Genomic DNA, 22587 nt, shown 5'->3' with positions numbered 1-22587 from the left:
TAGAAAAGCCTCTCTTCCCCTCCTTTCATACCTCACTAGATTTCCTACCTCATTTCTTTTTTTAAAACATTTTTGTATCAGATCTATTTTAATTTCAACTTTTATTTTAGATTCAGGGCCTACATGTGCAGGTTTGTTACCTGGGTATATTGCATGATGCTGGGGTTTGGGGTGTAATTGATCCCATCACCCAGGTACTAGACATAGTATCCAATAGTTTTTCAACCCTTGCCCCCCTTCATCCCTCCGTGCTCTAAGAGTCCCTGGTGTCTATTGTTGCCATCTTTATGTCCATGAGTACCCATTGTTTAGCTTCCACTTATAAGTGAGAACATGTCGGCTGGGCAAAATGGCTCATGCCTGTAATCCCAGCACTTTGGGAGAACATACAGGCTGGACACAGTGACTCATGCCTGTAATCCGAGCACTTTGGTAGGCCGAAGCAGGTGGATCACTTGAGGTCAGGAGTTCAAGACCAGCCTGGCCAACATGGCAAAACTCCGACTCTACTAAAAGTATAAAAATTATCCGGGTTTGGTGGTGCGAGTAGCCTGTAGTTCCAGCTACTCGGGAAGCTGAGGCACGAGAATCGCTTGAATCCAGAGGGCAGAGGTTGCAGTGAGCCTAGATTGTGTCACTGCACTCCATCCTGGGCAACAGAGAGAGACTCCATCTCAAAAAATTAATAATAATAAGTGAGAACATGCAGTATTTGGTTTTCTGTTCTTGTGTTAATTTGCTTAGGATGATGGCTTCCAGCTGCATCCATGTTGCTGCAAAGGACATGATTTCATTCTTTTTTGTGGCTGTGTAGTATGCCATGTAGTATCACATGGAATAGTACCATGTTTTCCTTATTCCGTCCACCATGGATGGGCACCTAAATTGATTCTGTGTCTTTGCTATTGTGAATAGTGCTGTGATGAACATATGAGTGCATGTTTCTTTTTGGTAGAACAATTTGTTTTCTTTTGGATATATACCCAGTAATGAGATTGCTGGGTCGAATGGTAGTTCTAAGTTCTCTGAGAGATCTCCAAACTGTTTTCCACAGTGGCTGAACTAATTTACATTCCCTCCAACAGTGTATAAGCATTCTCTTTTCTCTACAGCCTCACCAATAAGAGCCATTCTGACTGGTGTGAGATGGTATCTCATTGTGGTTTTGATTTGCATTTCTCTGATGATTAATGATGTTGAACATTTTTTCATATGTTTGTTGGTTGCTTGTATGTCTTCTTTTGAGAAATGTCCTTGTCTTTTGCCCATTTTGTAAATGGGATTTATTTTTTGCTTGTTGAGTTAACTTCCTTATAGCTTCTTGGCCAGGTGTGGTGGTTCGTACCTGTAAGCCCAGCACTTTGGGAGGCCGAGGCAGGTGGATCACCTGTGGTCAGAAGTTCAAGACCAGCCTGGAAAACATGGTGAAACCCTGTTTTAGAAAACAGGATTTTCTAAAAATACAAAAATTAGCCTCGTGTGGTGGTGCACGCCTGTAATCCCAGCTATGTGGGAGGCTGAGGCAGAAGACTCACTTGAGCCTGGGAGGCGGAAGTTGCAGTGAGCCAAGGTCACACCATTGTACTCCAGCCTGGGTGACAAAGTGAGACTCTATCTCAAAACAAAACAAAACAGACAAAAATCCCACATAAGTTCCTTATAGATTCTGGATATTAGACCATTGTCAGATGCATAGTTTGCAAATATTTTCTCCCATTCTATAAGTTGTCTGTTTACTCTGTTGATAGTTCGTTTTGCTATGCTGAAGCTCTTTCATTTAATTAGGTCCCATTTGTCAATTTTTGTTCTTGTCACAGTTGCTTTTGAGGACCTAGTAATAAATTCTTTGCCAAGGCTGATGTCCCAAAGGGTATTTCCTAGGTTTTCTTCTAGGATTTTTATAGTTTGAGGTTTTGCACTTAAATCTTTAATCCATCTTGAGTTGATTTTTGTATGTGGTGAGAGGTAGAGGTCCAGCTTCATTCTTCTGCATGTGAATAGCCAGTTATCCCAGCACTATTTATTGAATAGGGAATCCTTTCCCCGTTGCTTATATTTGTTGACCTTGTTGAAGATCAGTTGGGTATAGGTGTGTGGCTTTATTTCTGGGTTCTCTATTCTGTTCCATTGGTGTGTGTGTCTGTTTTTGTACAGTACCATGCTGTTTTGGTTACTGTAGCCTCGTAGTATAGTTTGAAGTCAGGTAATCCGATACCTTTGGCTTTGTTCTTTTTGCTTAGGATTGCTGTGGCTGTTTAGGCTCTTTTTTGGTTCTATATGCACTTCACCATTTAGAGTATATAACTCAATGGTTTATATGGTATATTCACAAGAGTTGTGCAAACTATCATGACAATTAATTTTAGAACATTTTTATCATGCCATAAAAAGACCTCATATTCATTATCAGTCACTCTCCATTTCTCCTCAACTATTACCAGCCCCTGGCAACCAGTAATTACTTTCTGTCTCCATAGATTTGCCTGATCTGGACATTAAATATAAATTGAATCTTATTTTATTTTTTGAGACAGGGTCTTGCTCTGTCCTCCAGGCTGGAGTGCAATGGTGTGATCATGGCTCACTACAGCATTGACTTCCTGGGTTTAAGGGATCCTCCACCTCCACCTCAGCCTCCTGAGTTGCTGGAACCACAGGCATGCGCCACCACAGCCCCCGGCTAATTTTTAAAATTTTTTGTAGAGATGTGGTCTCTCCACATTGCCCAGCCTAGTGTTGAACTCCTGGGCTCAAGCAATCCTCCTGCCTCAGCCTCACAAAGTGCTGGGATTTGAGCCACCATGCCCAGCCTCATTGTGGTTTTGATTTGCACTTTCCTGATGGCCAGTGATATTGAGCATCTATTGATGTGCTCTTTGGCCATTTGTATGTCTTATTTGGAGAAATATCTATTCCAATCCTTTGTCCATTTTTTAAGTTAGGTTTGCCATTGACTCTTGTGAGGTAGGTGATATTATCTCTGTTTTGGAGATGAAGAAACTGAATCTCACAGATGTTAATAAAGTCACACAGTCAGTTTTGCTTTCCAGACTTGCAGACTCCAGCCCCCATGGTCTTTCTAATACACGTTGCTGCCTGCTGAGGATTCACACTGGGGTCACCAGGGTCCTCTATGTGGCAGGAATGGAGGGGGAAAGGAAAAAGGTGGGAAGGAAAATCTGCTTGAAGGCTGGGTGCAGTGAGTGGCTCATGCTTGTTATCTTAGTACTTTGGGAGACTGTGGCAGGAGGACCACTTGAGCCCAGGAGTTTGAGACTAGCCTAGGCAACATAGAGAGACTCCATCTCTCTATATATTTTATTTAATAAAAAAATGTTTTTTGGCCAGGCACAGTGGCTCACACCTGTAATCCCAGCATTTTGGGAAGCCGAGGCAGGTGGATCATCTGAGGTTGGGAGTTCAAGACCAGCCTGGCTAATGTGGTGAAACCCCATCTCTACTAAAAATACAAAATTAGCTGGGCATGGTGGCACATGCCTGTAATCCCAGCTACTCAGGAGGCTGAGGCAGGAGAATCACTTGAACCCGGGAGGCAGAGGTTGGTGAGCCAAATTGTGCCATTGCACTCCAGCCTGGGTGTCAAGAGTGAGACTCCATCTCAAAAAAATAAATAAAGTAATCGGAATACACTTCATGCTGAAGCTCTTTACGCTTTTTTTTAGTTTGAATGATGGTGGAAAAGATGAAAATGATGAGATGAAGTAACTGATCCAAGTTGGAAAGTTGGAGACCTTTCTGGTGGGTTGTAGACAACTCCCTCACATACACACACATTGTAGATGCCATTCCTGAGCAGTGGCAAGAAGGGGCAAGTGCTCTGCTTCTAACTGGTTCTGTGATGTCTCAGCAGGGTTTTAATTTGTGTAGAGTCTTCAGTGAGAGGAAGCTGAGAGACCAGAGGCTTCTTCCTAGAGACTCTTGATAAGAAGTTAGCTTAGTCCCTGAGCTTCAGGTTGTATCATTCGACCCTGAGTTATGTGAGGCTTGGGCCTGTGGGCATTGGCAGAAGCTGCACAGTACAGAAGATAGAGCAGAGGCCATGGAGCCACTCAGACTTAGGGTCTAGTCCTAGCCTACCACTGACCAGCATTGCAAGTTGAGCAGGCCACCTAACTTCTTTAAGCCCGTGTTTCCTCATCTGTTCAATAGAGATGATAGTACTTGAACTGTCGGCCCTACATGGATTGTCATGAGGATGAGGGAGTGATTGCCTTGAAGTGCTCCCTACACTTTAAAACATGATACAAACATAAGGGGTTATTCTCTTATTTGTCTTATTAGTCATAGCGGTTCCCTCTCATGAAAACATGTTCACATCTTTAAAGACAAGGGCACTGCTAGACATTCCATAACATTAGATGGCACCAGCTCCTGGGAGTGGCCAGTAGAGACCAAGAGGGACTCAAAGCTAGGATTGCCTTCCCCTGCAGAAGTGAACAGTAAATAAAGCTTTTGTTATCTAGAGACCACTGCAGGATTTTAACGAGGGTTCGGCTGTCAAAAAGAAACTGCTGAGTGACACCCAGTGAAACAGATGGCTTTTAACTCAGAACTCTATTCTCATGCTCACTGTGCCCTCCCTCCCTCCCTCTCCTCCCCTCTCCTCCCTCCCTCCCTTCCTTTTTTCTTTTTCTTTTTCTTTTTTCTTTTTTTTTTTTTTTTTTTGAGACAGGGTCTGGCTCTGTCGCCCAGGCAGAGTGCAGTGGCATGATCTTGGCTCACTGCAACCTCTGCCTCCCTGGCTCAAGTGATCCTCCCACCTCAGCCTCCCAAGTAGTTGGGACTACAGGCATGAGCCACCACGCCCAGCTAATTTTTGTATTTTTTGTAGAGTTGGTGTTTCGCCATGTTGCCCAAGGTGGTCTCAAACTTCTGAGCTCAAGTGATCTGCCCCCTCCTCGGCCTCCTAAAGTTCTGGGATTACAGGCGTGAGCCACTGTGCCCACCTCACTGTGCCTTTCTGACAGGAAAAGTATATGCAGGATTCCTCGAATGAAGCCTTTTTTCACAGAAAAAAATACACTTTTGGAAGCCCATGATGAGATAATAACGAACATTTATTGAGAGCTACTATATGCTAGGCACTGTACCCAGCCCCTTTATTCATAGTGTCTCATTTAATCCTTACAACCTCCCATGAAGGCGCTACTGTTATTATCCCCACATATAGATAAAGGAGCCTGGCACAGAGAGGTTTGGTAAATTGCCCAAGATTACACAGTCAGTAAGTTCAGAACTGGGATTGAAACATAAGTGGTCTGACTCCAAAGCCCCACCAAATACTGCTGACTGGTATTACTTTTATTTTTATTATTCCAAAACCAAAGATAATATTAAGACCTTGTTTATGTTTTATGTATTTATTTGTTGATTCAACAAGTATTTGTCGAGCACATACTTACGGCCATACGCTGCTGGCCAATGGAGAAGGTAGTCATACTTACTGTCTTCATTGAGTTTTTTGTCTAGTGGGGAATTGTCAAGTAAGCAGATGCTTGCAATAGAATGTAATAAATACTAGATTTAGGAGATGCCTAAGGTGCTAGAGGAGCTCGTAGGAGCAATAAGTACCTCAAAAGTAGGAGGAATCACTGGAGAAAGTGACTTCTAATCAGAGACCTTCTAATCAGAGGCCTAGCGGTGTACTGGAGTTAGCCAACTGAAGTAATGGGAGAGGGGAAGATGTTCCAGGTAGTAGAATAGTATTTACAAAAGCTCAGAGGCAAGAAAGAGCATTAGAAGGGTGATGATGAGAGATGAGACCTAGGTGAGCAGTGAGCCTCCTCTGGACATTCCTTATTAGCTGGGCTATGACACCAGCATTCTCCTGACGTTTGCACCAGAATAGCCCCAGCTGTGTTCCTGAGGTTCGTCTGCTGTTTATGGTAAGCACCCTGGGTATAGCTCTGTCATTGCACGTGTGAAATTGTATTATCATTTGTCTGCTCAGTGGTCTGATTCTTGCATTAGGATGTTAGCTTCTGAAAGTCAGGAACTCTGTCTTATTTATTATTATATCTCCAGGAACTACCACCATGCATTGGTGCTCATTAAATGTTGTTTGTTGAATAAGTGATGTGTTTTCTTTGTAAAATGGATTACACTTTTCTTGCTTCCTTGAGCCAACTATCACTTTTTGTCAGGTTCATCATTATATCCAGCAGTTAATGTCCTATGTGGCAGTTCAGTGATGCCCTTAGGGGCTTTTGAGGTGCTGTACTCTGAATTCCTTTTTCAGCTTTTCATTGTCCTGTTCTTTTCCCTGCCTGCCTGGCCAATGCTTGATTGTAATCAATCTGCTTGGTTCTGTAGCATCCTCCCTGGCCTTCTTATTTCCTTCTCCCAATCTGCAGTGGACTGGAAATAAGATCACCTAGCATGATTTGATAAGACTGTAACTAAGGGCTAGTAATCTCTGACTGAGGTCCTAAAGGGATCTCTTATGGGAAAAGTGTAGATGCCATTGCACATGGGACTTGTATGTTAGAGGCCTTTTAACTTCCTGTTCTTCCTGCTCCAGGAAAGGTCGGATAACACCCCTGGGGCAGGAGCAGGGGGTTCATCAGTCTGGAGAGGCCATGACAGGAGTAGAAGGCTCATTGACCACTGATTCTATAAACCACAAGAAACTGTTGTCTGTTTTCCAGCTGCACATTCCACCAACTTTATTTTGGCCAAATATTTGAAATGCTTCCATCCACACTAGCTTATTTGAGTGCTAGCTACAAACCTTAGACCATTTTCTATTAAGGGCAAATTCTGCAGAGACTGTGTTTGCACCTTCACCCAAACAGGAAAACAGGATGGAATAAGAGCCAAGGCTGGGACCAGGATATCTGGGCTCTACTTCTTTCTTGGTCTCTGATTTCCTCATTTGGAAACTGAGGGTGACATTATGATATGTGAGAAAGAGTGAGGACAACCACTTATTAGCTATGTGACCTCTGAGCCTCCATTTCCTCATCTATAAAATGGGAATAATAATTACCTACTATGTAAGGTAATTATGAGAATTAAGTAAGATTAACTGTGTCAAGTGACCATGTCAGGTATAGAGTAGAAGGTCAGTGAGTGAAATCTCTTAGTGGCCAGGTGCAGTGGCTCATGCCTGTAATCCCGGCTCTTTGGGAGGCTGAGGCGAGTAGATCACTTGAGGTCAGGATTTCGAGACGAGCCTGGCCAACATGGCGAAACCCCATCTCTACTAAAAATACAAAAATTAGCCGGGTGTCGTGTCAGGTACCTGTAATCCCAGCTACTCAGGAGGGTAAGGCAGAGAAACGCTTGAACCCAGGTAGGGGCTGCAGTAAGCCAGATGGTGCCACTGCCCTCCAGCCTGGGTGACAGATCAAAACTCCATTTAAAAAAAAAAATCTATTAGTATTAGGAAGAGGCATGGCAGTCTTCTGGCTTTTGGAACTTTGTATGGGATGTTGAGTATTGTGCAGTGGGTAGAAGCATAGACTCCATTCCAAGACCACTTGAAAAAGAATGGTTTAGGAATTGTCTGGTACTTTTGACTACATTGGTAAGGTCGCCTCTTGACTGAGTGTACCCCTTTATCCAGTGAGAGGTAAGAGGAACCTGTCCTCTGCAGATCCTGTGCTGTGGACTCAAGGAGAAGAGAAGTACAGGTAGTCAGGACCCAAATTCTACCCCCACAAACTCAGCTCAGGAGGGAATGTAAGACAGTTGCCTGGATAACTTCCACGTGGGGGCTAGAAAGAAGCTCCGTCGCCTGAGCAGGGGAGAGAGTGCTCTGTGGGGTCTCATTTCCCAAGGGAGGGCCCCAGAGGTGGGGTAATGTTCTAATTTATTGTCCAAACTGGAACTGTCTATAACAACAGACGAAAACCAGGACCACCCTGGGTAAACAGGGTGTGTGAAGTCACCCAACCCAGAGAGTCTTGGAAAAGTGATGGACTGGTTTTATATTATTTTATATCAAATCAGAGTGAGAAAATCACAAATATTAGCACTAGAGTGAGCCTGGGGGATTTTGGTTCTTTGACCACATGAAACGCTTGTTCTTCTTTCAAAAAAAATGTTTACAGGTAATTATTAAGGGTAAAAATGCAGATTACAAAATTGCATTTACAGTAAATTCCAATTTTGTAGGGGATACACACACACATGAAATTTGGAAGAACATATATCAAAATCTGACATGTAGTTTCTCAAGTCACTGAGATATCAGTCCCTTTTCTTCTTTGTACTTTTCTATGATTTTAAAAATTTAATTGCTTTTATAAATTTTTTAAGTTTTAAAAAATTAAAACCACTTACTTACTAGAATGTAAACATTTTCAGAGCAGAGAGGTGTATTAATCTTCTGCTAAAACAGCCTCTGTCTGCTGCCCCACTCTTCCCTTATCCTACCCCAACCTGTTTTCTTTACCTGCATAACTTCTCTTCATCCTTTAAGACTCCTGTCTTCTGGGATCCTCTCCTCATGTCCAAGTTGAGCTAAACTCTCCTGTGGCATTCTGGTATATTTTTCTGTTATACCTGTAACAGAGCATTTATCTCAAACAGTTCTATAAACATCTGGTTATTGTCTGCCTCCCTCATCAGTTAGGTCAGGGACCTTATCTGATCTATTTCATGTCCCCAGGATGAATCCTAACACATAACAGATGTCAGTAAACACTGTGGAACTAACTGGCCTCTGTTTTGCCTCTTCTTACCCAGCACAGATGGCCAGGAACATAGTAGGTGCCATTTTATGCTTAGTGAGTAGGTAGATGAGTGAGTGAGTGAGTGAGTGAATTAAAATGCCACGAGAAAACAGGTGAGATTGGTGACTCATGCTGTCATTGCTAATGGAAGGGTTTGTGTTGCTGTCTCCCCAGTCCTGATCACCCGAGAGGATGACTTCAACAACCGGCTGAACAACCGCGCCAGTTTCAAGGGCTGCACGGCCTTGCACTATGCTGTCCTTGCTGATGACTACCGCACTGTCAAGGAGCTGCTTGATGGAGGTGAGAACAGAGGTGGAGGAAGGGTGGGGTGGGGGAGGTGGAGGAGGAGTGGAGTGGGGTTTGGCAGGGGGAGAGAGTACTTGGCAGCCTCTCTATTCTGGAAATAACATACTTCCCCAGAGCCCTGTTATCCTCCCAGAGCTGGGGATGCCTCGAGAGCAACTTTGCTTGCTGAGAATGGCAGTGCACACATGTGGTTTGCCCTCCTGTGGCTGATGTGTGTTCTCTGCCTACATGTGTGTGTGATTCACCATGCCATCCTGCCTGTCTGTGTATGCTGTGAGAGTTTTCTGGATTGCTGCTACCCCTAAAAGTGTTCTCTCTTCTCCCCCGTGACCTCCAAAGCAGAGCTAATGAAACAAAGGAGAGGCTCTTTAAATCCCTACTAACCCAGGTCACAAAGACACCTTCTTTGGTCCCACCCCAGTCTCAGGCCCCTTTCATTACTCTGGGTCATGGCACCCTATTCTTTTCTGTCATTACACTTGTCACAACCTGAAATTGTTTTTGTTTGTTCAATAGTCTTCTCCCTAACTTGTCTCTGAGCTTCTAAAAGGGGAGAACCATGGCTGACTGGTTCAAGTGTCCCCAGCATCTACTATAGTACTTGGCACTTAGTAATCACTGAATAAATATTTGTTGAATAATGAATACCCTCTCTTTGGAGAACATCAGTTAATTGGAGCGACAATATATGCCATCCCCAGACTCAGGCTGGGCAAGTGTGTTACCTTCCAGACACATCCCAGTCACTTTGTTTCCCACTTCCCCGTGTCCCACGCCGGCCTCTCCTTGGGAGGGGGTGGGAAGCAACTTGCCAGGATGTGTGGGCACAGACCCCTGAGTGAGTGCATAGTACATGACTGCCTGTTCATGCCCCCTCTGCTGCTTTTTGAGGGCCAGGGATCCTCTCTTGGGGCTAGACCCCAGGGTCTTCCTTGTTGGGATCATTCTTCATTGAACCTGAGCACTGGAAAGGTCCTCAGAGGTCTCTGGGCCACTCTGATGATTGCCTGCCTCTCTGCCAGCAGAACCCTCTCCAACAGCTGGCTAGCTGACATTTTTCAGAGACAGAAGGAACCCTCCTTCTTCCCCAGAGAGTTAATCCCATTTTACTTCATCCTTGACTGGTTGAAACATCTTTTATTTTTTATTTTTTTATTTATTTATTTTTGAAACATGGAGTTTTGCTTTTGTTGCCCAGGCTGGAGTGCAATGGCACAATCTCGGCTCACCACAACCTCCGCCTCCCGGGTTCAAGCAATTCTCCTACCTCAGTCTCCCAAGTAGCTGGGATTACAGGCATGTGCCACCACACTTGGCTAATTTTGTATTTTTAGTAGAGACAGGGTTTCTCCACGTTGGTCTTGAACTCCCAACCTCAGGTGATCCACCCACCTCAGCCTCCCAAAGTGCTGAGTTTACAGGCATGAGCCACTGCGCCTGGCGTGGTTGAAACACCTTTTTAATGAGCTGTGGTCTTCTTTGTAACTTATGCCAACTGTCTTTTGCTACCTAATCACTTTTCCAAATACCAGTCTTCAAAGAAAGTTCTTTTAGTCCCAGAGCTTTTGCCTCCGCAGGCCCAGCATCCCCAGATCATCTTCTGATTGGCTTCTGGGGACTTCCCAGGAACATGTAATCTTGCCACTTTCTGTCAGCCACAGCCATGCTAGCTTAAAACCCAGGCCTGGCCTGTATCCCCAAGCCTACAAGGGACCTGCCCCAGAGCAGCCAGCATATGCTTTGGTCTGGGGCACAGCCACTGAAGGGCAGGACTACTTGTGGATGTGGCAGCAGTGCTTGGGATGACTGATGCTTCTGCAGCAAGAACTTGCTGCTCTCAGAAGCAGAGACTTAGAAAACGTCCCCAAGCAGAATGCTTCTTCCTTTGTCCATTGGAAAGCTCTGTGGCAAGACATTTGTAGCTAAGATTTGGAGTGTTCACCAAGGACATTCTCTCTGCCGTGCCTTAAAATCAATCAATACTCCCAGCTATTGTCCAGTAGTTTACATTCTCTGCTTCGCCCAACCCCCAGACAGAGAATTCACTTTATAAGGAGCCCCTCTTCCTAGCCTTCTAGATCGAACACCTTTGAAATGAAAAGACAAGGGCCTTTTATGAAACTCCCTCTGTCCTCACCCCCCAGGCCAAGGCTGGCCCTTTGAGCCGTTCCAGGGCCATGGTTCCTGCCTGTTGACTTGGAACAGATGCCCTTAGCCCCCACCTTTACATTTCTCCCACCTGCCTTTTTAGCCAGCATCCATTTACACCCCCTGCCCTAGCCTCCCAGCCTCAAGGGCCAAAACCGTTAACCCACTATTTCTCCCTCCCAACCCTGAACAAGTTGCCATCACTCAGGGCCGGAGGCTGCCAACTTCTGACCTCCCTTCCCCCTGACCTCCCTTCGTCTGCCTGTGTGTGTGACCAGCCAACCGAGAGGCAGGATCCTGCTCTATCATTCTAGGGGCTGTTGCCAGTAATATTTCCAGAGTCTTTTGACCTCAGCTGACCCTCTCCAAAGGGTTTCAGGAAAGGCAAGGGAGCCTACCTTCCTGCCCATCCGGCTGGCTTTTTTTTTTTTTTTTTTTTGAGACAGAGTTTCGCTCTTATTGCCCAGGCTGGAGTGCGGTGGCACAATCTTCAGCTCACTGCAATCTCCACCTTCAAGCGATTCTCTTACCTCCAGCCTCCCAAGTAGCTGAGATTACAGGCGTGTGCCACCACACCCAGCTAATTTTGTATTTTTTTAGTGGATGTGGGGTTTCTCCATGTTGGTCAGGCTGGTCTCAAACTCCCAACCTCAGGTGATCCGCCCGCCTGGGCCTCCCAAAGTGCTGGGATTACAGGCATGAGCCACCGCGCCCAGCCCCATCTGGTTTTCTTAGGCTGTGCTTGCCACCAGCCTTGCTGCAGTAACTAAAGGGAGATTCTGTGAGATCCAAAGCAGGCCTAAATACAGAGGCCAGCCTGTGCTCACAGGGCCCACACAGAACAGTTTCCTTGAAATTACTTAGTCCTCTGGGATTTAGGGTCCCCAGACCTTAGAGGGTTAGAGCTAGAAGAGTCAGCTGCTCTTGCTGTTTGACCAGAAGTCCCCGTTTGAGCTGGGAGGAGGTTCAGACAGAAGCATCAGGCTGATAACGTGGAAAGCTCTCTGGCCCAATTAGAAGGTGGCATGGAGTAATAGAAAGGGAACCTTAGGCTTCAGAATCATGCCAACCTAGGTTTGAGTCCCAGGTCACCCACCTATTAGCTGTGTTGCCTTGGACGTGTTTCCTTAATTCTCTAAGCCTCAGTTTTCGTACATCTAAAATAACACCTGTTTCACAAGGATAGCATGAGGATTGGTGGTATTTTTTATGAAAGCCCCTGGCAGGCACATGGTAGGTGCCCTGTTATAAGTAGTTATCGTTGTGACATGTGTAAAGAACTCAAACTCTCATTCTGGCAGCTGTAATTCCATTCCTCCCCAATATGGAACCTTTAAGGCCTCTTAATTTTGTCTCTACCTACAACATTCCTATCCTGCCTAAAGTGCCGTCATGTTCCCTCTTTTCTTATCTGAATCCTCAGACTCTTCAAGGCCTCCCTCTCTTAGGAAGCCTTTCTTGGTCGTCTGGTCTACTCTGATACTTCCTCCTCCAAACTTGTATAGCATTGTACAGCTTAGCATAGACTGCTTAACATCGCCTCATTTTCAGGAGATGCTGTGGCATAGTGAAAAAGAAACAAGCTTTGAAGTCAGACCTGGGTTTAAATCTCAGCCCTGTCAAGTGACCCTCGGCAAGACACTTGCCATCTCTGAGACCATGGGCCTCAGGGGATCCTAAGACAGATCAGGCAAACTGTCACTGACCCTGAGAGGCTCTCACACTGTCAGAAGAGACAGATGTGGAAACAGGCCATGATAATGGGGTAGGTGCTCTGACAGGCGACTGGACAAGGGACTCTGGGGACGAACAGGGGGAAATGCTGTATTCTGCCTGGTAATCAGAGAGGTGGAATCAGTTACAGAAAGCTTCCCAGAGGAGGGCGTGCTTAAGCCTTATCAGGAAGGATAATGGGAGTTTGCTCGAGTTCTCCAGAAGGGTTTTGAGTTAACTAGTGCCAGTCTTCTACTCTCAACCACCACAGAAAAGTACAGAGACCCTCGTGTTTTTTACCTTGAAAGATGCTGCTTTTGCCTGTGTTGATGGCTTATCAGCAGGAAGGCTCTGCTTCAGCACTTGAATGCAGGTGTGGTTGGAGGGAGGGAGGAAGGTGGGGAAGAGGCAGTAGGACTAGAAAGAGGAGTGATCAGGGAAGGTGGCTGGAGTCTCATACTTCAAGTTCCTGAAGATGACTCATCTTGATATTTCCAGGACCGTTAAGTTGCTTTGACAACCAGGTCCTTTCAGGAATGTGATCCCACTGGCAGATCCTTCTTCCTAAAACATATCTGTAATCATGGCAGTTTTTCTTGACCAGGATTCTTCCAGAGAATTGAGCCCTCATTCTCCAAGGCATCCATTGTACACAGGAATTAACATCTCTTCCAGGCATCTAAAATGGTACTAGCTATATATATACACCTTTGGAAGCATTGAGAAAATCACTAGTCAAATATTTTTTTGTATATGCTTCAAAGGAGAACCCCCAGCTAAGAGAGGTTGCAAGGGAAGGGCATGAATATTGGAGTCAGGATCTTGGGACCAGCCCTGCCGTTTAATAGGTATGTGATCCAGGGCAAATTACTGACTGTTCTGAAGTTCTTTTTCCTCATCTGGAAATGGGGGTGTTGCCACCTACCTCCTAAGGATTTATAAGGATTAGGACATATGTACTTCTACAGAGTAGGTACTTTTTATAAAATAGTCTCTGTTATTAACCTCAGAAACACTCAGTGCTCACTCATTTAAAAAAAAAAAATCCTAACCATACTAATGTTTTTAACTGGTTTTAGAGTTGCTCTAGTCTGACCCTCGCCTACTTTTTCCCCCTATTGGAGCCCTAATACTCCAGCTACACTGTGTTCCCACCTTGGTGCCTTTATTCTCGCAGTTCATTCAGCCTGTCTTTTCCCTTTAAGACCATTTCTCATGCTGGTGGAGTTCTTTTTACCTGTCAGTCCCCAGCCTCATGCCACCTTCCTTCTGAAGTCTTTCCTGTTCTCTGGATTTGGGTCCAGTCTCACTTACTAGACCAAGGCAGATGAAGGCCAGGCCTGTGTCTTTTTTTATCTCCATCTCCTTTGCTACAATGCCCTGCATGTGGTTTAGTATGTTTTTGGATTGGATGCACTGACAAATCTCCAAAACCACTGTAGGTTTTCTTTTGGGAGTTGTGGTGCTTTACTTTTTGGTCTACCCTTTGCTGATCCCCTTCCCCGACTCTTAATTTCCTAATGTGTCTGACTTTTTAGAGCTTCACTTATGAGCCACCTCCTCCTGGCTACCTTCCTTCTCCTTATAGTCATAATACCACTTCCTTTTCAGTCACTGGTGCTCTCATTTCAGAAACACTTGGGCTTTAACAAAACCTAATACTTTCCCTGGGGCCTCTCTCAGCCTCCTTCACACCTACTTTAGTGAATCCTCCTTGCCCCTATCTCCAAGTCTGTGCTCAGTTATCAGTGTTAACCAGCCGTCATCAAATGAGTCCTTAAGTTCCCCACCACCCCTGCCAGAGGAAAAGATCCTTTCCAGTGGGGCCATCACCTTTAACAGCCTCTTGGCTTGTTGTCAGGACCCAGAACTTAAGAGTTCCGCTTCTTGTTCCACTTCACTGTCTGCCCATCTGGTGGCACTGCCTGATGTGGAGGGAATCAGCTCTGCCTCAGGCTGTCTGTCCTCTGTTGAAGCTCCACACTGATTCCCTCCAGCAAAACAGAGAAGGGGAATGAGCACTGGGTGAAGTATCAGATGTTCTGGCTCTGCCACCAATAAATCCTTTCACCTTTAGGCATATCCTTTCTCCTCCTCAGTAAAATAAAGAAGTTAGGATAGCAGATCCCAAGGACCCCTTCCAGCTCCAGCATTCTTTCACTTACCAAACACTTACTGAGCATCTCTGCTGCCACAAGGCCTGCCCTAGGCACCAGGGAAACAAAGATGATCCAGACATGATTTTTGCACTTAAGTAACTCACAGTTCGGTGAGAAAACCAGACATTTTAACCAAGAATTGCTATCTGGTGTATTAATGGAGATCTGTAGAAGGTGCTGTGAGATCACAAAGAAAAGACCTTTTAAATCTTGAAGAGGGCAGGGAAAGCATGATGTAGGAGATGGTGTTCACAACAAGTCTTGAGGGATGAACGCCAAGTATACAGGTGGCTGAGGTAGGAAGGCGGAGGGAGCAACGTGTTCAAAGGCATGGAGAATGAAGCAGCATACTTTACTCAGAATATTGCGGGTAGTTCAGAAGAGCTGGAGGGTATCAGAGGGCAAGAAAGCTGGAGCTGATATTGAAGGTCACTAATGTAAGCTATGCTGAGAAGACTGGACTTACCCTGCAATGGAAAATCATTAAGATTTAGAGGAGGACTAGGATAGGCTTTATGTTTAATGTGAAAGATGATTTAGGCATTTCTAAAATGTTTATCAGTAGCTGAATGGATGAATAAATTGTGGGATGGTCACACAATGGAATAATATATAATGGGATTGAGTGAACTCTTGCTCTGTACTACAGCACAAACTCACATCAGGTCACAAGCCAAACATAGAAGAGTGCTTACTGTATGCCTGCATTTAAAGTCCAAAACAGAGAAAACTAATCAATGGCATAAGAAGTCAAGGTAGTGCTTAACCTTGAGAGTGTGGGTAGTGACTGGGAGAGGCCGTGAGGGGATCTCTGGGATGCTGTAATGTTATTTCTTTATGTAGATGCTGGTTATGTGGGTGTGTCCATTTTGTGAAAATTGAGTTGTATCTTTATGTACTTTTTGCGCTTTTCTTTATGTGTTACACTTGAAACAGGTTTAAAAAAATGAGGGGAGGCTGGGCTCAGTGTCTCATGTCTGTAATCCCAGCACTTTGGGAGGCTGAGGTGGGTGGATCACCTGAGGTCAGGAGTTCAAGACCAGCCCGGCCAACGTGGTGAAACCACGTCTCTACTGAAAATACAAAAATTAGCCACGCATGATAGCAGGTGCCTGTAATCCCAGCTACTTGGGAGGCTGAGGCAGGGGAATCACTTGAACCCAAGAGGTGGAGGTTGCAGTGAGCCGAGATCATGCCATTGCACTCCAGCCTGGGCGACAAGAGCAAAACTCCGATTCAAAACGGAAAAGAAAAAATTATATTTTTAAAGGCATGCAAAATATAGCCCAAATTTGTCATTAATTTCTATAGACATAAAATTACTCTAGTTGCTATAAAAGTTTCCAGATACTTACTGTTTGTATTTATCCCATCAAAAACTGGTGGCAAAGTTCACTGTCTGGCACCAATACACAGATCACCCTTAAAACATCACTGCTCTGCTGGTACTCCCAGGCAGAAAGAGGAGACAAATGAGCAAAATAGAGCCTCTGCCCTCAACTAGCTTGAAGTCCAGTGGTAAAGACATTCTGACACAAATATAGTCACACTGTGTGGCAGAGAGGTCAGAGCACTGCCATTATGATGTAGACATCAGGGACTGTGATCCACCCCAGTTCTGCCACATCTCACCCTTCTCTAACATGGCACTTCTCTGACATCACTTTTTTCCTCTATAAAATGAAGAAATTGTGTCAGGTGATTGAATACTAAAGGTTTCTTCTTGTTTGGATTCAAATGTTAAAGGCCCTCCATGTTAGCAGTTATCTGGGGGAGGGATGGGGAGAGATTGCTAATGGGTACAAGGTTTCTTTTGGAGATGATGAAAATATTCTAAAATTAGATTATGGTGATGGTGCACAACTCTCTAAGTATACGAGAAACCTCCTCTAAATTGTATACTTTAAATGGGTGAACTTTATGGTATGTAAATTACATCTCAGTAAAGCTATTAAAAAAGAAAAGAAGAAAAAAATCCTCCATGCCTCTCAAAACCAGAAAATCTTGTCTTGGATGTCTGACTTGTTGCCTGAAAGCAGGCTGGAAAGCCAGGAGGACCGGATCGACCCCACAGCTAGTGTGGTAGAGGAGATGAGCCCTTCTGTTGTATAAAACAGTTTCCTTTTAAAGAATATCATTTAAAAATCTGTAAACCTCTCTCTTCCCTTCCTTTTTATTGATTTCCTGTTATTATTTTAACAAATATTTATTGCATCCTTGTAAAGCTTAAAAGTCTGGTAGAATATAGATGTTAGGCAAATAGTTACAAAATTACCAGCTAATTATTAGCTAAATTGATAGCTAATAATAAAAGTATTATTAAGGAAGAATAGAGGGTACTATAAGAGCATAATGAGACCTAATCTAGTCTGAAAAGGAATGGAGGTAGTCTTCCCATATGGCATTTACTTTGAGACTCAAAATGTGGGTGTTAGGCTGTGATTTAGCTTGAGAAAATCCTGTGGAGAGGGATGGCCATTAGTCAGTCATCCAAAGGGATCCAGCAGTCTAGTCCGGAGCATTTTGGGGAGTGGAGGAGTTCTGTGGTATTGTATTTGTAGCCCATGTGGAAGACCAGGCCTACAAGGGGCCCTCAGTGACCTGAATCCTATCCTTAGCCCCTTACCCAGTATAGAATGAGGAACTGTCCTTGCTCACCCCAGGGAAAAGTATTTCTGTATCCTGGCTCCTGTGGACATCAGGGAGCCACTGCATAGTTGAGCTGGAGATGAGCCTGGTCACCAGAGCCCATGCTGTCCAGAGCCACTTGCCATCCAGGCCCCCGCATTTCATCAAGGCTTTAATCGGCTCCAAGCAGTCCTCATATGAGCCTGGCTGGTATCCGGCATGACCTCATCACCGCCAGTAGTGGCAGCTGGAGGCCAAGGCTCCCTTGGGTGAGGGAGAGGTCAACATCAGCTGGGCGAGGTCTGTTTCGTGTCCTACACTCTCCTCCACCTTCACTGAGCCTGGAAACAGCGCTGAGTCAGAATCAGATTTTCCAGCTGCCCTTTGCCAGCCCACTCATGCCCCCTCCAGCACACGTGCTATTGGGCAGAATGCACAGATAAAGGACCACACTGCAGCTTTAAGAAAGGAGAAAGTCAGGACCTGCAAAATAGCAGCAAAAACCCCTTCCAAGGCTGAGACTGGGAATGACCAGAACCAAGTTTCCCTTCCCAAAAGGAGTTTGCTTCTAGCATTCATGTGCTGTCTTCCTTGATACAGAAGCCAGGCAGTATCCAAGGAAGAACACAGCAGGGATGTTCTCTATAGGTTTGGACCACAGACTCCTTCCTGCATTTTGGAAATGAGTATTATTTAAATGCAGCCGAAGAAAGGAGCTTGCCACTTGAGAAATCCTTCAGGGACCCCTTTGAAGTAATAGAAGCCTGTGTGGTAAAGTGCTGACTGGGGGTCAAGGGACCTGGCACGTGGTTCTGGCACTAACTCTACCTTGCTGTCAAGCAAGTCCTTCCCCCAACCTGAGCTTCAGTTTCCTCATCTGTAAAATAATATAATTGGACTACAATCTGAGACTTTCTTTCACTGTAATATTTTGTGATTCTGAATACTTGCCCACTGATCTAATTGTCTAAGTATTTGTATTTATTCAGCAACTATTAATTATTTTCTTACAACTAACCACCATCATCCCCTGTTCTTGGTTCCTCTGATACATGTTCTTAAAGCATCCTGTATGATTTATCACTCTTACCATAACATGTAGTTCTATAGTTATTTGATTAATATATCTCTCCTTCACTTAACAGTGGGTTCACAGAAGGTAGGATCTGGATCTGAGGTATTGTGTTCCCAGCACCTTGCACTGTCCTTAACACATGATAGGTGCCTAGCAAACATTTGTTGAATTAATGGGTACTACGCATGTCAGGAAATAAGAGAGAAAAAGATATAGGCACTTCCTTGAGACTGCACCCTGTAGAGTGATAATTTGGTGAAAATGCCCATATGCAAAGCACACTGACAACAGTGCAGGACAGTAGATAACAGGACTTTCAATTAAACATAAGCAAGGGCCAGAATTAACAGCTGTCATGGGGAATGAGGAAGAGAGAGACCAGTGTGGCATTATAGAAGGCTTAATGGAGGAGGTGGGACCAGACCCAGACCCAAAAGGACAGGTAAAATTCAAACAGAGAGAGAAGGAAGGAAGCTTTTCAGGTGAGGCAGCAACAGGAGCTGTCCACAGGAGCCAGGATCCGCAAATACTGTGTATTATTTAGAGACCTGGAGGGAACTGGCCATGTGCTGGATTAAGGGGTAGGGAGATGGGTGTGGAGGATGTTGGGGGAAGAGACAGAGGACTTGTACTTAGTTTTGTAGTCCATAGAAAGCTCCTGAAGTGATTGTCTGTTGTTTGTGTGTTTGTTTAGTGACCATTGTGACTTTTACTTTAAAAATTGCACAAGATAAAAATTTAGAGTAGTACCAGAAGACATGTAGTAGAAAGGAAGTCTCCCTTTCATAGCCCTGGTCCTCCTCGGAGGCAACCACCTTACTCTTCTCATGTATCATCCCTGTTGCTGCTGTAACAAGTTATCAAAAACTTAGTAGCTTAAAACAACACGCATTTATCTTCTGGTTCTGGAGAGAAGTCTGAAATGGGTTTTGCTGGACTGAAAACGGTGTTGGCAGAGCTGTCTTCCTTTCTGGAGACTCCAGGAGAGAATCATTCCTGTCTTCCCAGCTTCTAGTGGCTGCCCACATTTTATGTCTCCATGTAGTCGCCATCCATCCTCAAAGCCAGCAATGACCGGTTGAATCTTTCTCACATTTCCTCACTCTGACACTGGCTCTTCTGCCTTCCTCTTTTACTTCTAGAAACCTTTGTGATTATATTGGGCCCACTCAGATAGTCCAGAGTAATCTCCCCATCTCAAAGTCAGCTAATTAGCAACATTAATTCTATCTGCAACCTTCGTATTCCTCTAACATATTCACAGGTTCCAGGGTTCATGGACATCTTGGGCAGGGGTGGGGGAGTTATTCTGTGTATCACACTCTCAGAGATATTTTATAAATGCTTTATTTTGAATCCTCTTTTTGAATAGTTAATGCTTGTACATAGTACAAAATTCACAAGAATTTTCAGAGAAAAGGCTACTCTCACCCCATCTCCAGTCAAAGAATTGTCCAGTTTCTCCACTGTATTGTTACTACCTTTTCCCTTGACATTAGTTAGCACCCTGTAAAGAGATAGCTTTTGGTTTTCGAAATAGGATCTTGTTCTTGTTCTACCACCCAAGCTGGAGTGCAGTGACACAATTACAGCACACTCTAATCTCTATTTCCTGGGCTCAAGTGATCCTCCCACCTCAGGCTCCCACGTAGCTGGAGTTACAGGCATAAGCCACCTTGCCCAGCTGAGTTTTTAAAAAAAAAAATTGTTTAGAGACAGAGTCTTGCTATGTTGTCCAGGCTGTGAGGAGATACTTTTTTTTTTTTTTTTGGAGATGGAGTCTCGCTCTGTTGCCCAGGCTAGAGTGCAGTGGCGCCATCTCTGCTCACTGCAAGCTCCGCCTCCCAGGTTCAAGCGATTCTCCTGCCTTAGCCTCCAGAGTAGCTGGGATTACAGGCTCCCGCCACCATGCCCAGCTAAGTTTTTTTGTATTTTTAGTAGAGACGGGGTTTCACCATGTTGGCCAGACTGGTCTTGAACTCCTGACCTCAGGTGATCCACCCACCTCAACCTCCCAAAGTGCTGGGATTACAGGCGTGAGCCACCATGCCTGGCGGGTACTTACCATTTTAATGTTGTAAAATTTATTACAGGCTTAGTTATCTTGGGGCTACTATTGCCTCATATTTGGCCAGTATGGCATACCTGCATCTTTTTTTTTTTTTTAATATGTAGCATTTTCTTATTTTTCTACATAACAAAATGTCTCAGGCTTATCTTGTATACCCCTTGCTGCTGCCCTGAAATCAGCTATTTCTTGAGGAGCCCTCGGATTTTTTTTGTTGATAATTGTACTAGAGAGTGAAATCTGTGTACCAAGTGTGCTCATTGCTCCTCTGTTGACAGAGCCAAGAACTATTTATATAGGTATATACGCATGTATATACACGTATCTATTAAAATATACACATACATGTATATACATATGCACACAGATATTCTATATTGTTTACTTTTTTCTTTATAACGTAAATGCACCAAGGATGATTTTTGTTTTTGTTTGTTTTAAGAAACAGCATCTAACTATGTTGCCCAGGCTGCTCTCAAACTCCTGGCCCCAAGTGATCTCACCTCAGCCTCCCGTGTAGCTGGGACTGTAAGCACAAGCTATTCTTATGCACATACATATGTTAGAAATCCTTGGCCGGGCGCGGTGGCTCAAGCCTGTAATCCCAGCACTTTGGGAGGCCGAGACAGGCGGATCACAAGGTCAGGAGATCGAGACCATCCTGGCTAACACGGCGAAACCCCGTCTCTACTAAAAACACAAAAAATTAGCCGGACGAGGTGGCGGCGCCTGTGGTCCCAGCTACTCGGGAGGCTGAGGCAGGAGAATGGCGGGAACCCGGGAGGCGGAGCTTGCAGTGAGCTGAGATCTGGCCACTGCACTCCAGCCTGGGCGACAGAGCGAGACTCCGTCTCAAAAAAAAAAAAAAAAAAAAAAAAGAAATCCTGAGAACGCCAATACTGCCCGCCCCCCCACCCGCCGCACATTCCAGTTAATCCTGACAGGGTTCTTTCTTGTCTTCACACATTTCATATTTGTATGTCCTTCTTCCTTAGTGACAATGCTAGCTACAAATAGTGTTGATACATTTATTTATTTACTCATTTGCTGAATCCTATAATACATCTAAAAAAGCTTCAGAACTGCTTTACCCATATGCCACTATAGAAAACAAACCTCCTTAAAAGTTCAGGTCAGGATTTGTTTGCAATTCTCACCGCTAGTCTATCCAAGGCTGAGAGTACATAGTCAAATACTGGGTTCCTAAGTTACTGGGGTTCTTTTTTCCCTCTTCAGTGTGTTTATGCTATTCATTTGAAGTACAGTTGGGTTAATTTTTCAATTTGCTTTCAGTTTTAGGGTTTTTCTCCCCTACCTATCCTGACTGATTTAATTGTATTGTTTGAATGTGTAGAGCACTATCTCATTTCTAAAAGTCAAAGGTACCAAAAGGTATACTCAGAGAAGTAAGCCTCCCTCCTGTATCCCTTTCAACCGTCTTCTGTCCCTTTCAGTGAGTCCTGGCCCCTTGTAAATAAATAGCTTTGTTGTCTTCTGGTTTGTCCTCCCTGTGTTTCTTTGTATAAGCAAATATTTGTACGTCCTCTTATTTCACTTTTCTACCTACACAAAAGGTAGCATACTGTATATGTCTCTTTGCAGTTTGCTTTTTTAACTTAACATTTCTTTAAAATCACTTCATGTAAATTCATAGATATTCTTCATTTTTAACAGCTGCATAATACTTCATTGTATGTATATTCCATGTATTCTATACTTGGACCTTGAGATTTCTAATATTTTGCAGTTACAAATAATGCCACAATGAATAACCTTATGCATATGTAT

The 22587-nt window shown here is 44.3% G+C and overlaps 1 protein-coding gene across 6 annotated transcripts in view; it reads left to right on the top strand.

Annotated features, from left to right (window-relative positions):
• The window catches only part of CLPB (ClpB family mitochondrial disaggregase), a 149751-nt gene that overhangs the window by 74070 nt on the left and 53094 nt on the right, over positions 1 to 22587 (top strand). For all 6 annotated transcript variants that reach the window (NM_001261302.1, XM_015115134.3, XM_015115132.3 and 3 more), the window contains 1 exon segment: positions 8874 to 9002. In NM_001261302.1, the coding sequence (NP_001248231.1) occupies positions 8874 to 9002 (129 nt within the window).

This window comes from Macaca mulatta, chromosome 14 (assembly GCF_049350105.2).
Source record: "Macaca mulatta isolate MMU2019108-1 chromosome 14, T2T-MMU8v2.0, whole genome shotgun sequence".
NCBI classification, from domain to species: domain Eukaryota; kingdom Metazoa; phylum Chordata; class Mammalia; order Primates; family Cercopithecidae; genus Macaca; species Macaca mulatta.
This window is presented reverse-complemented; position numbering and strand designations above follow the sequence as displayed.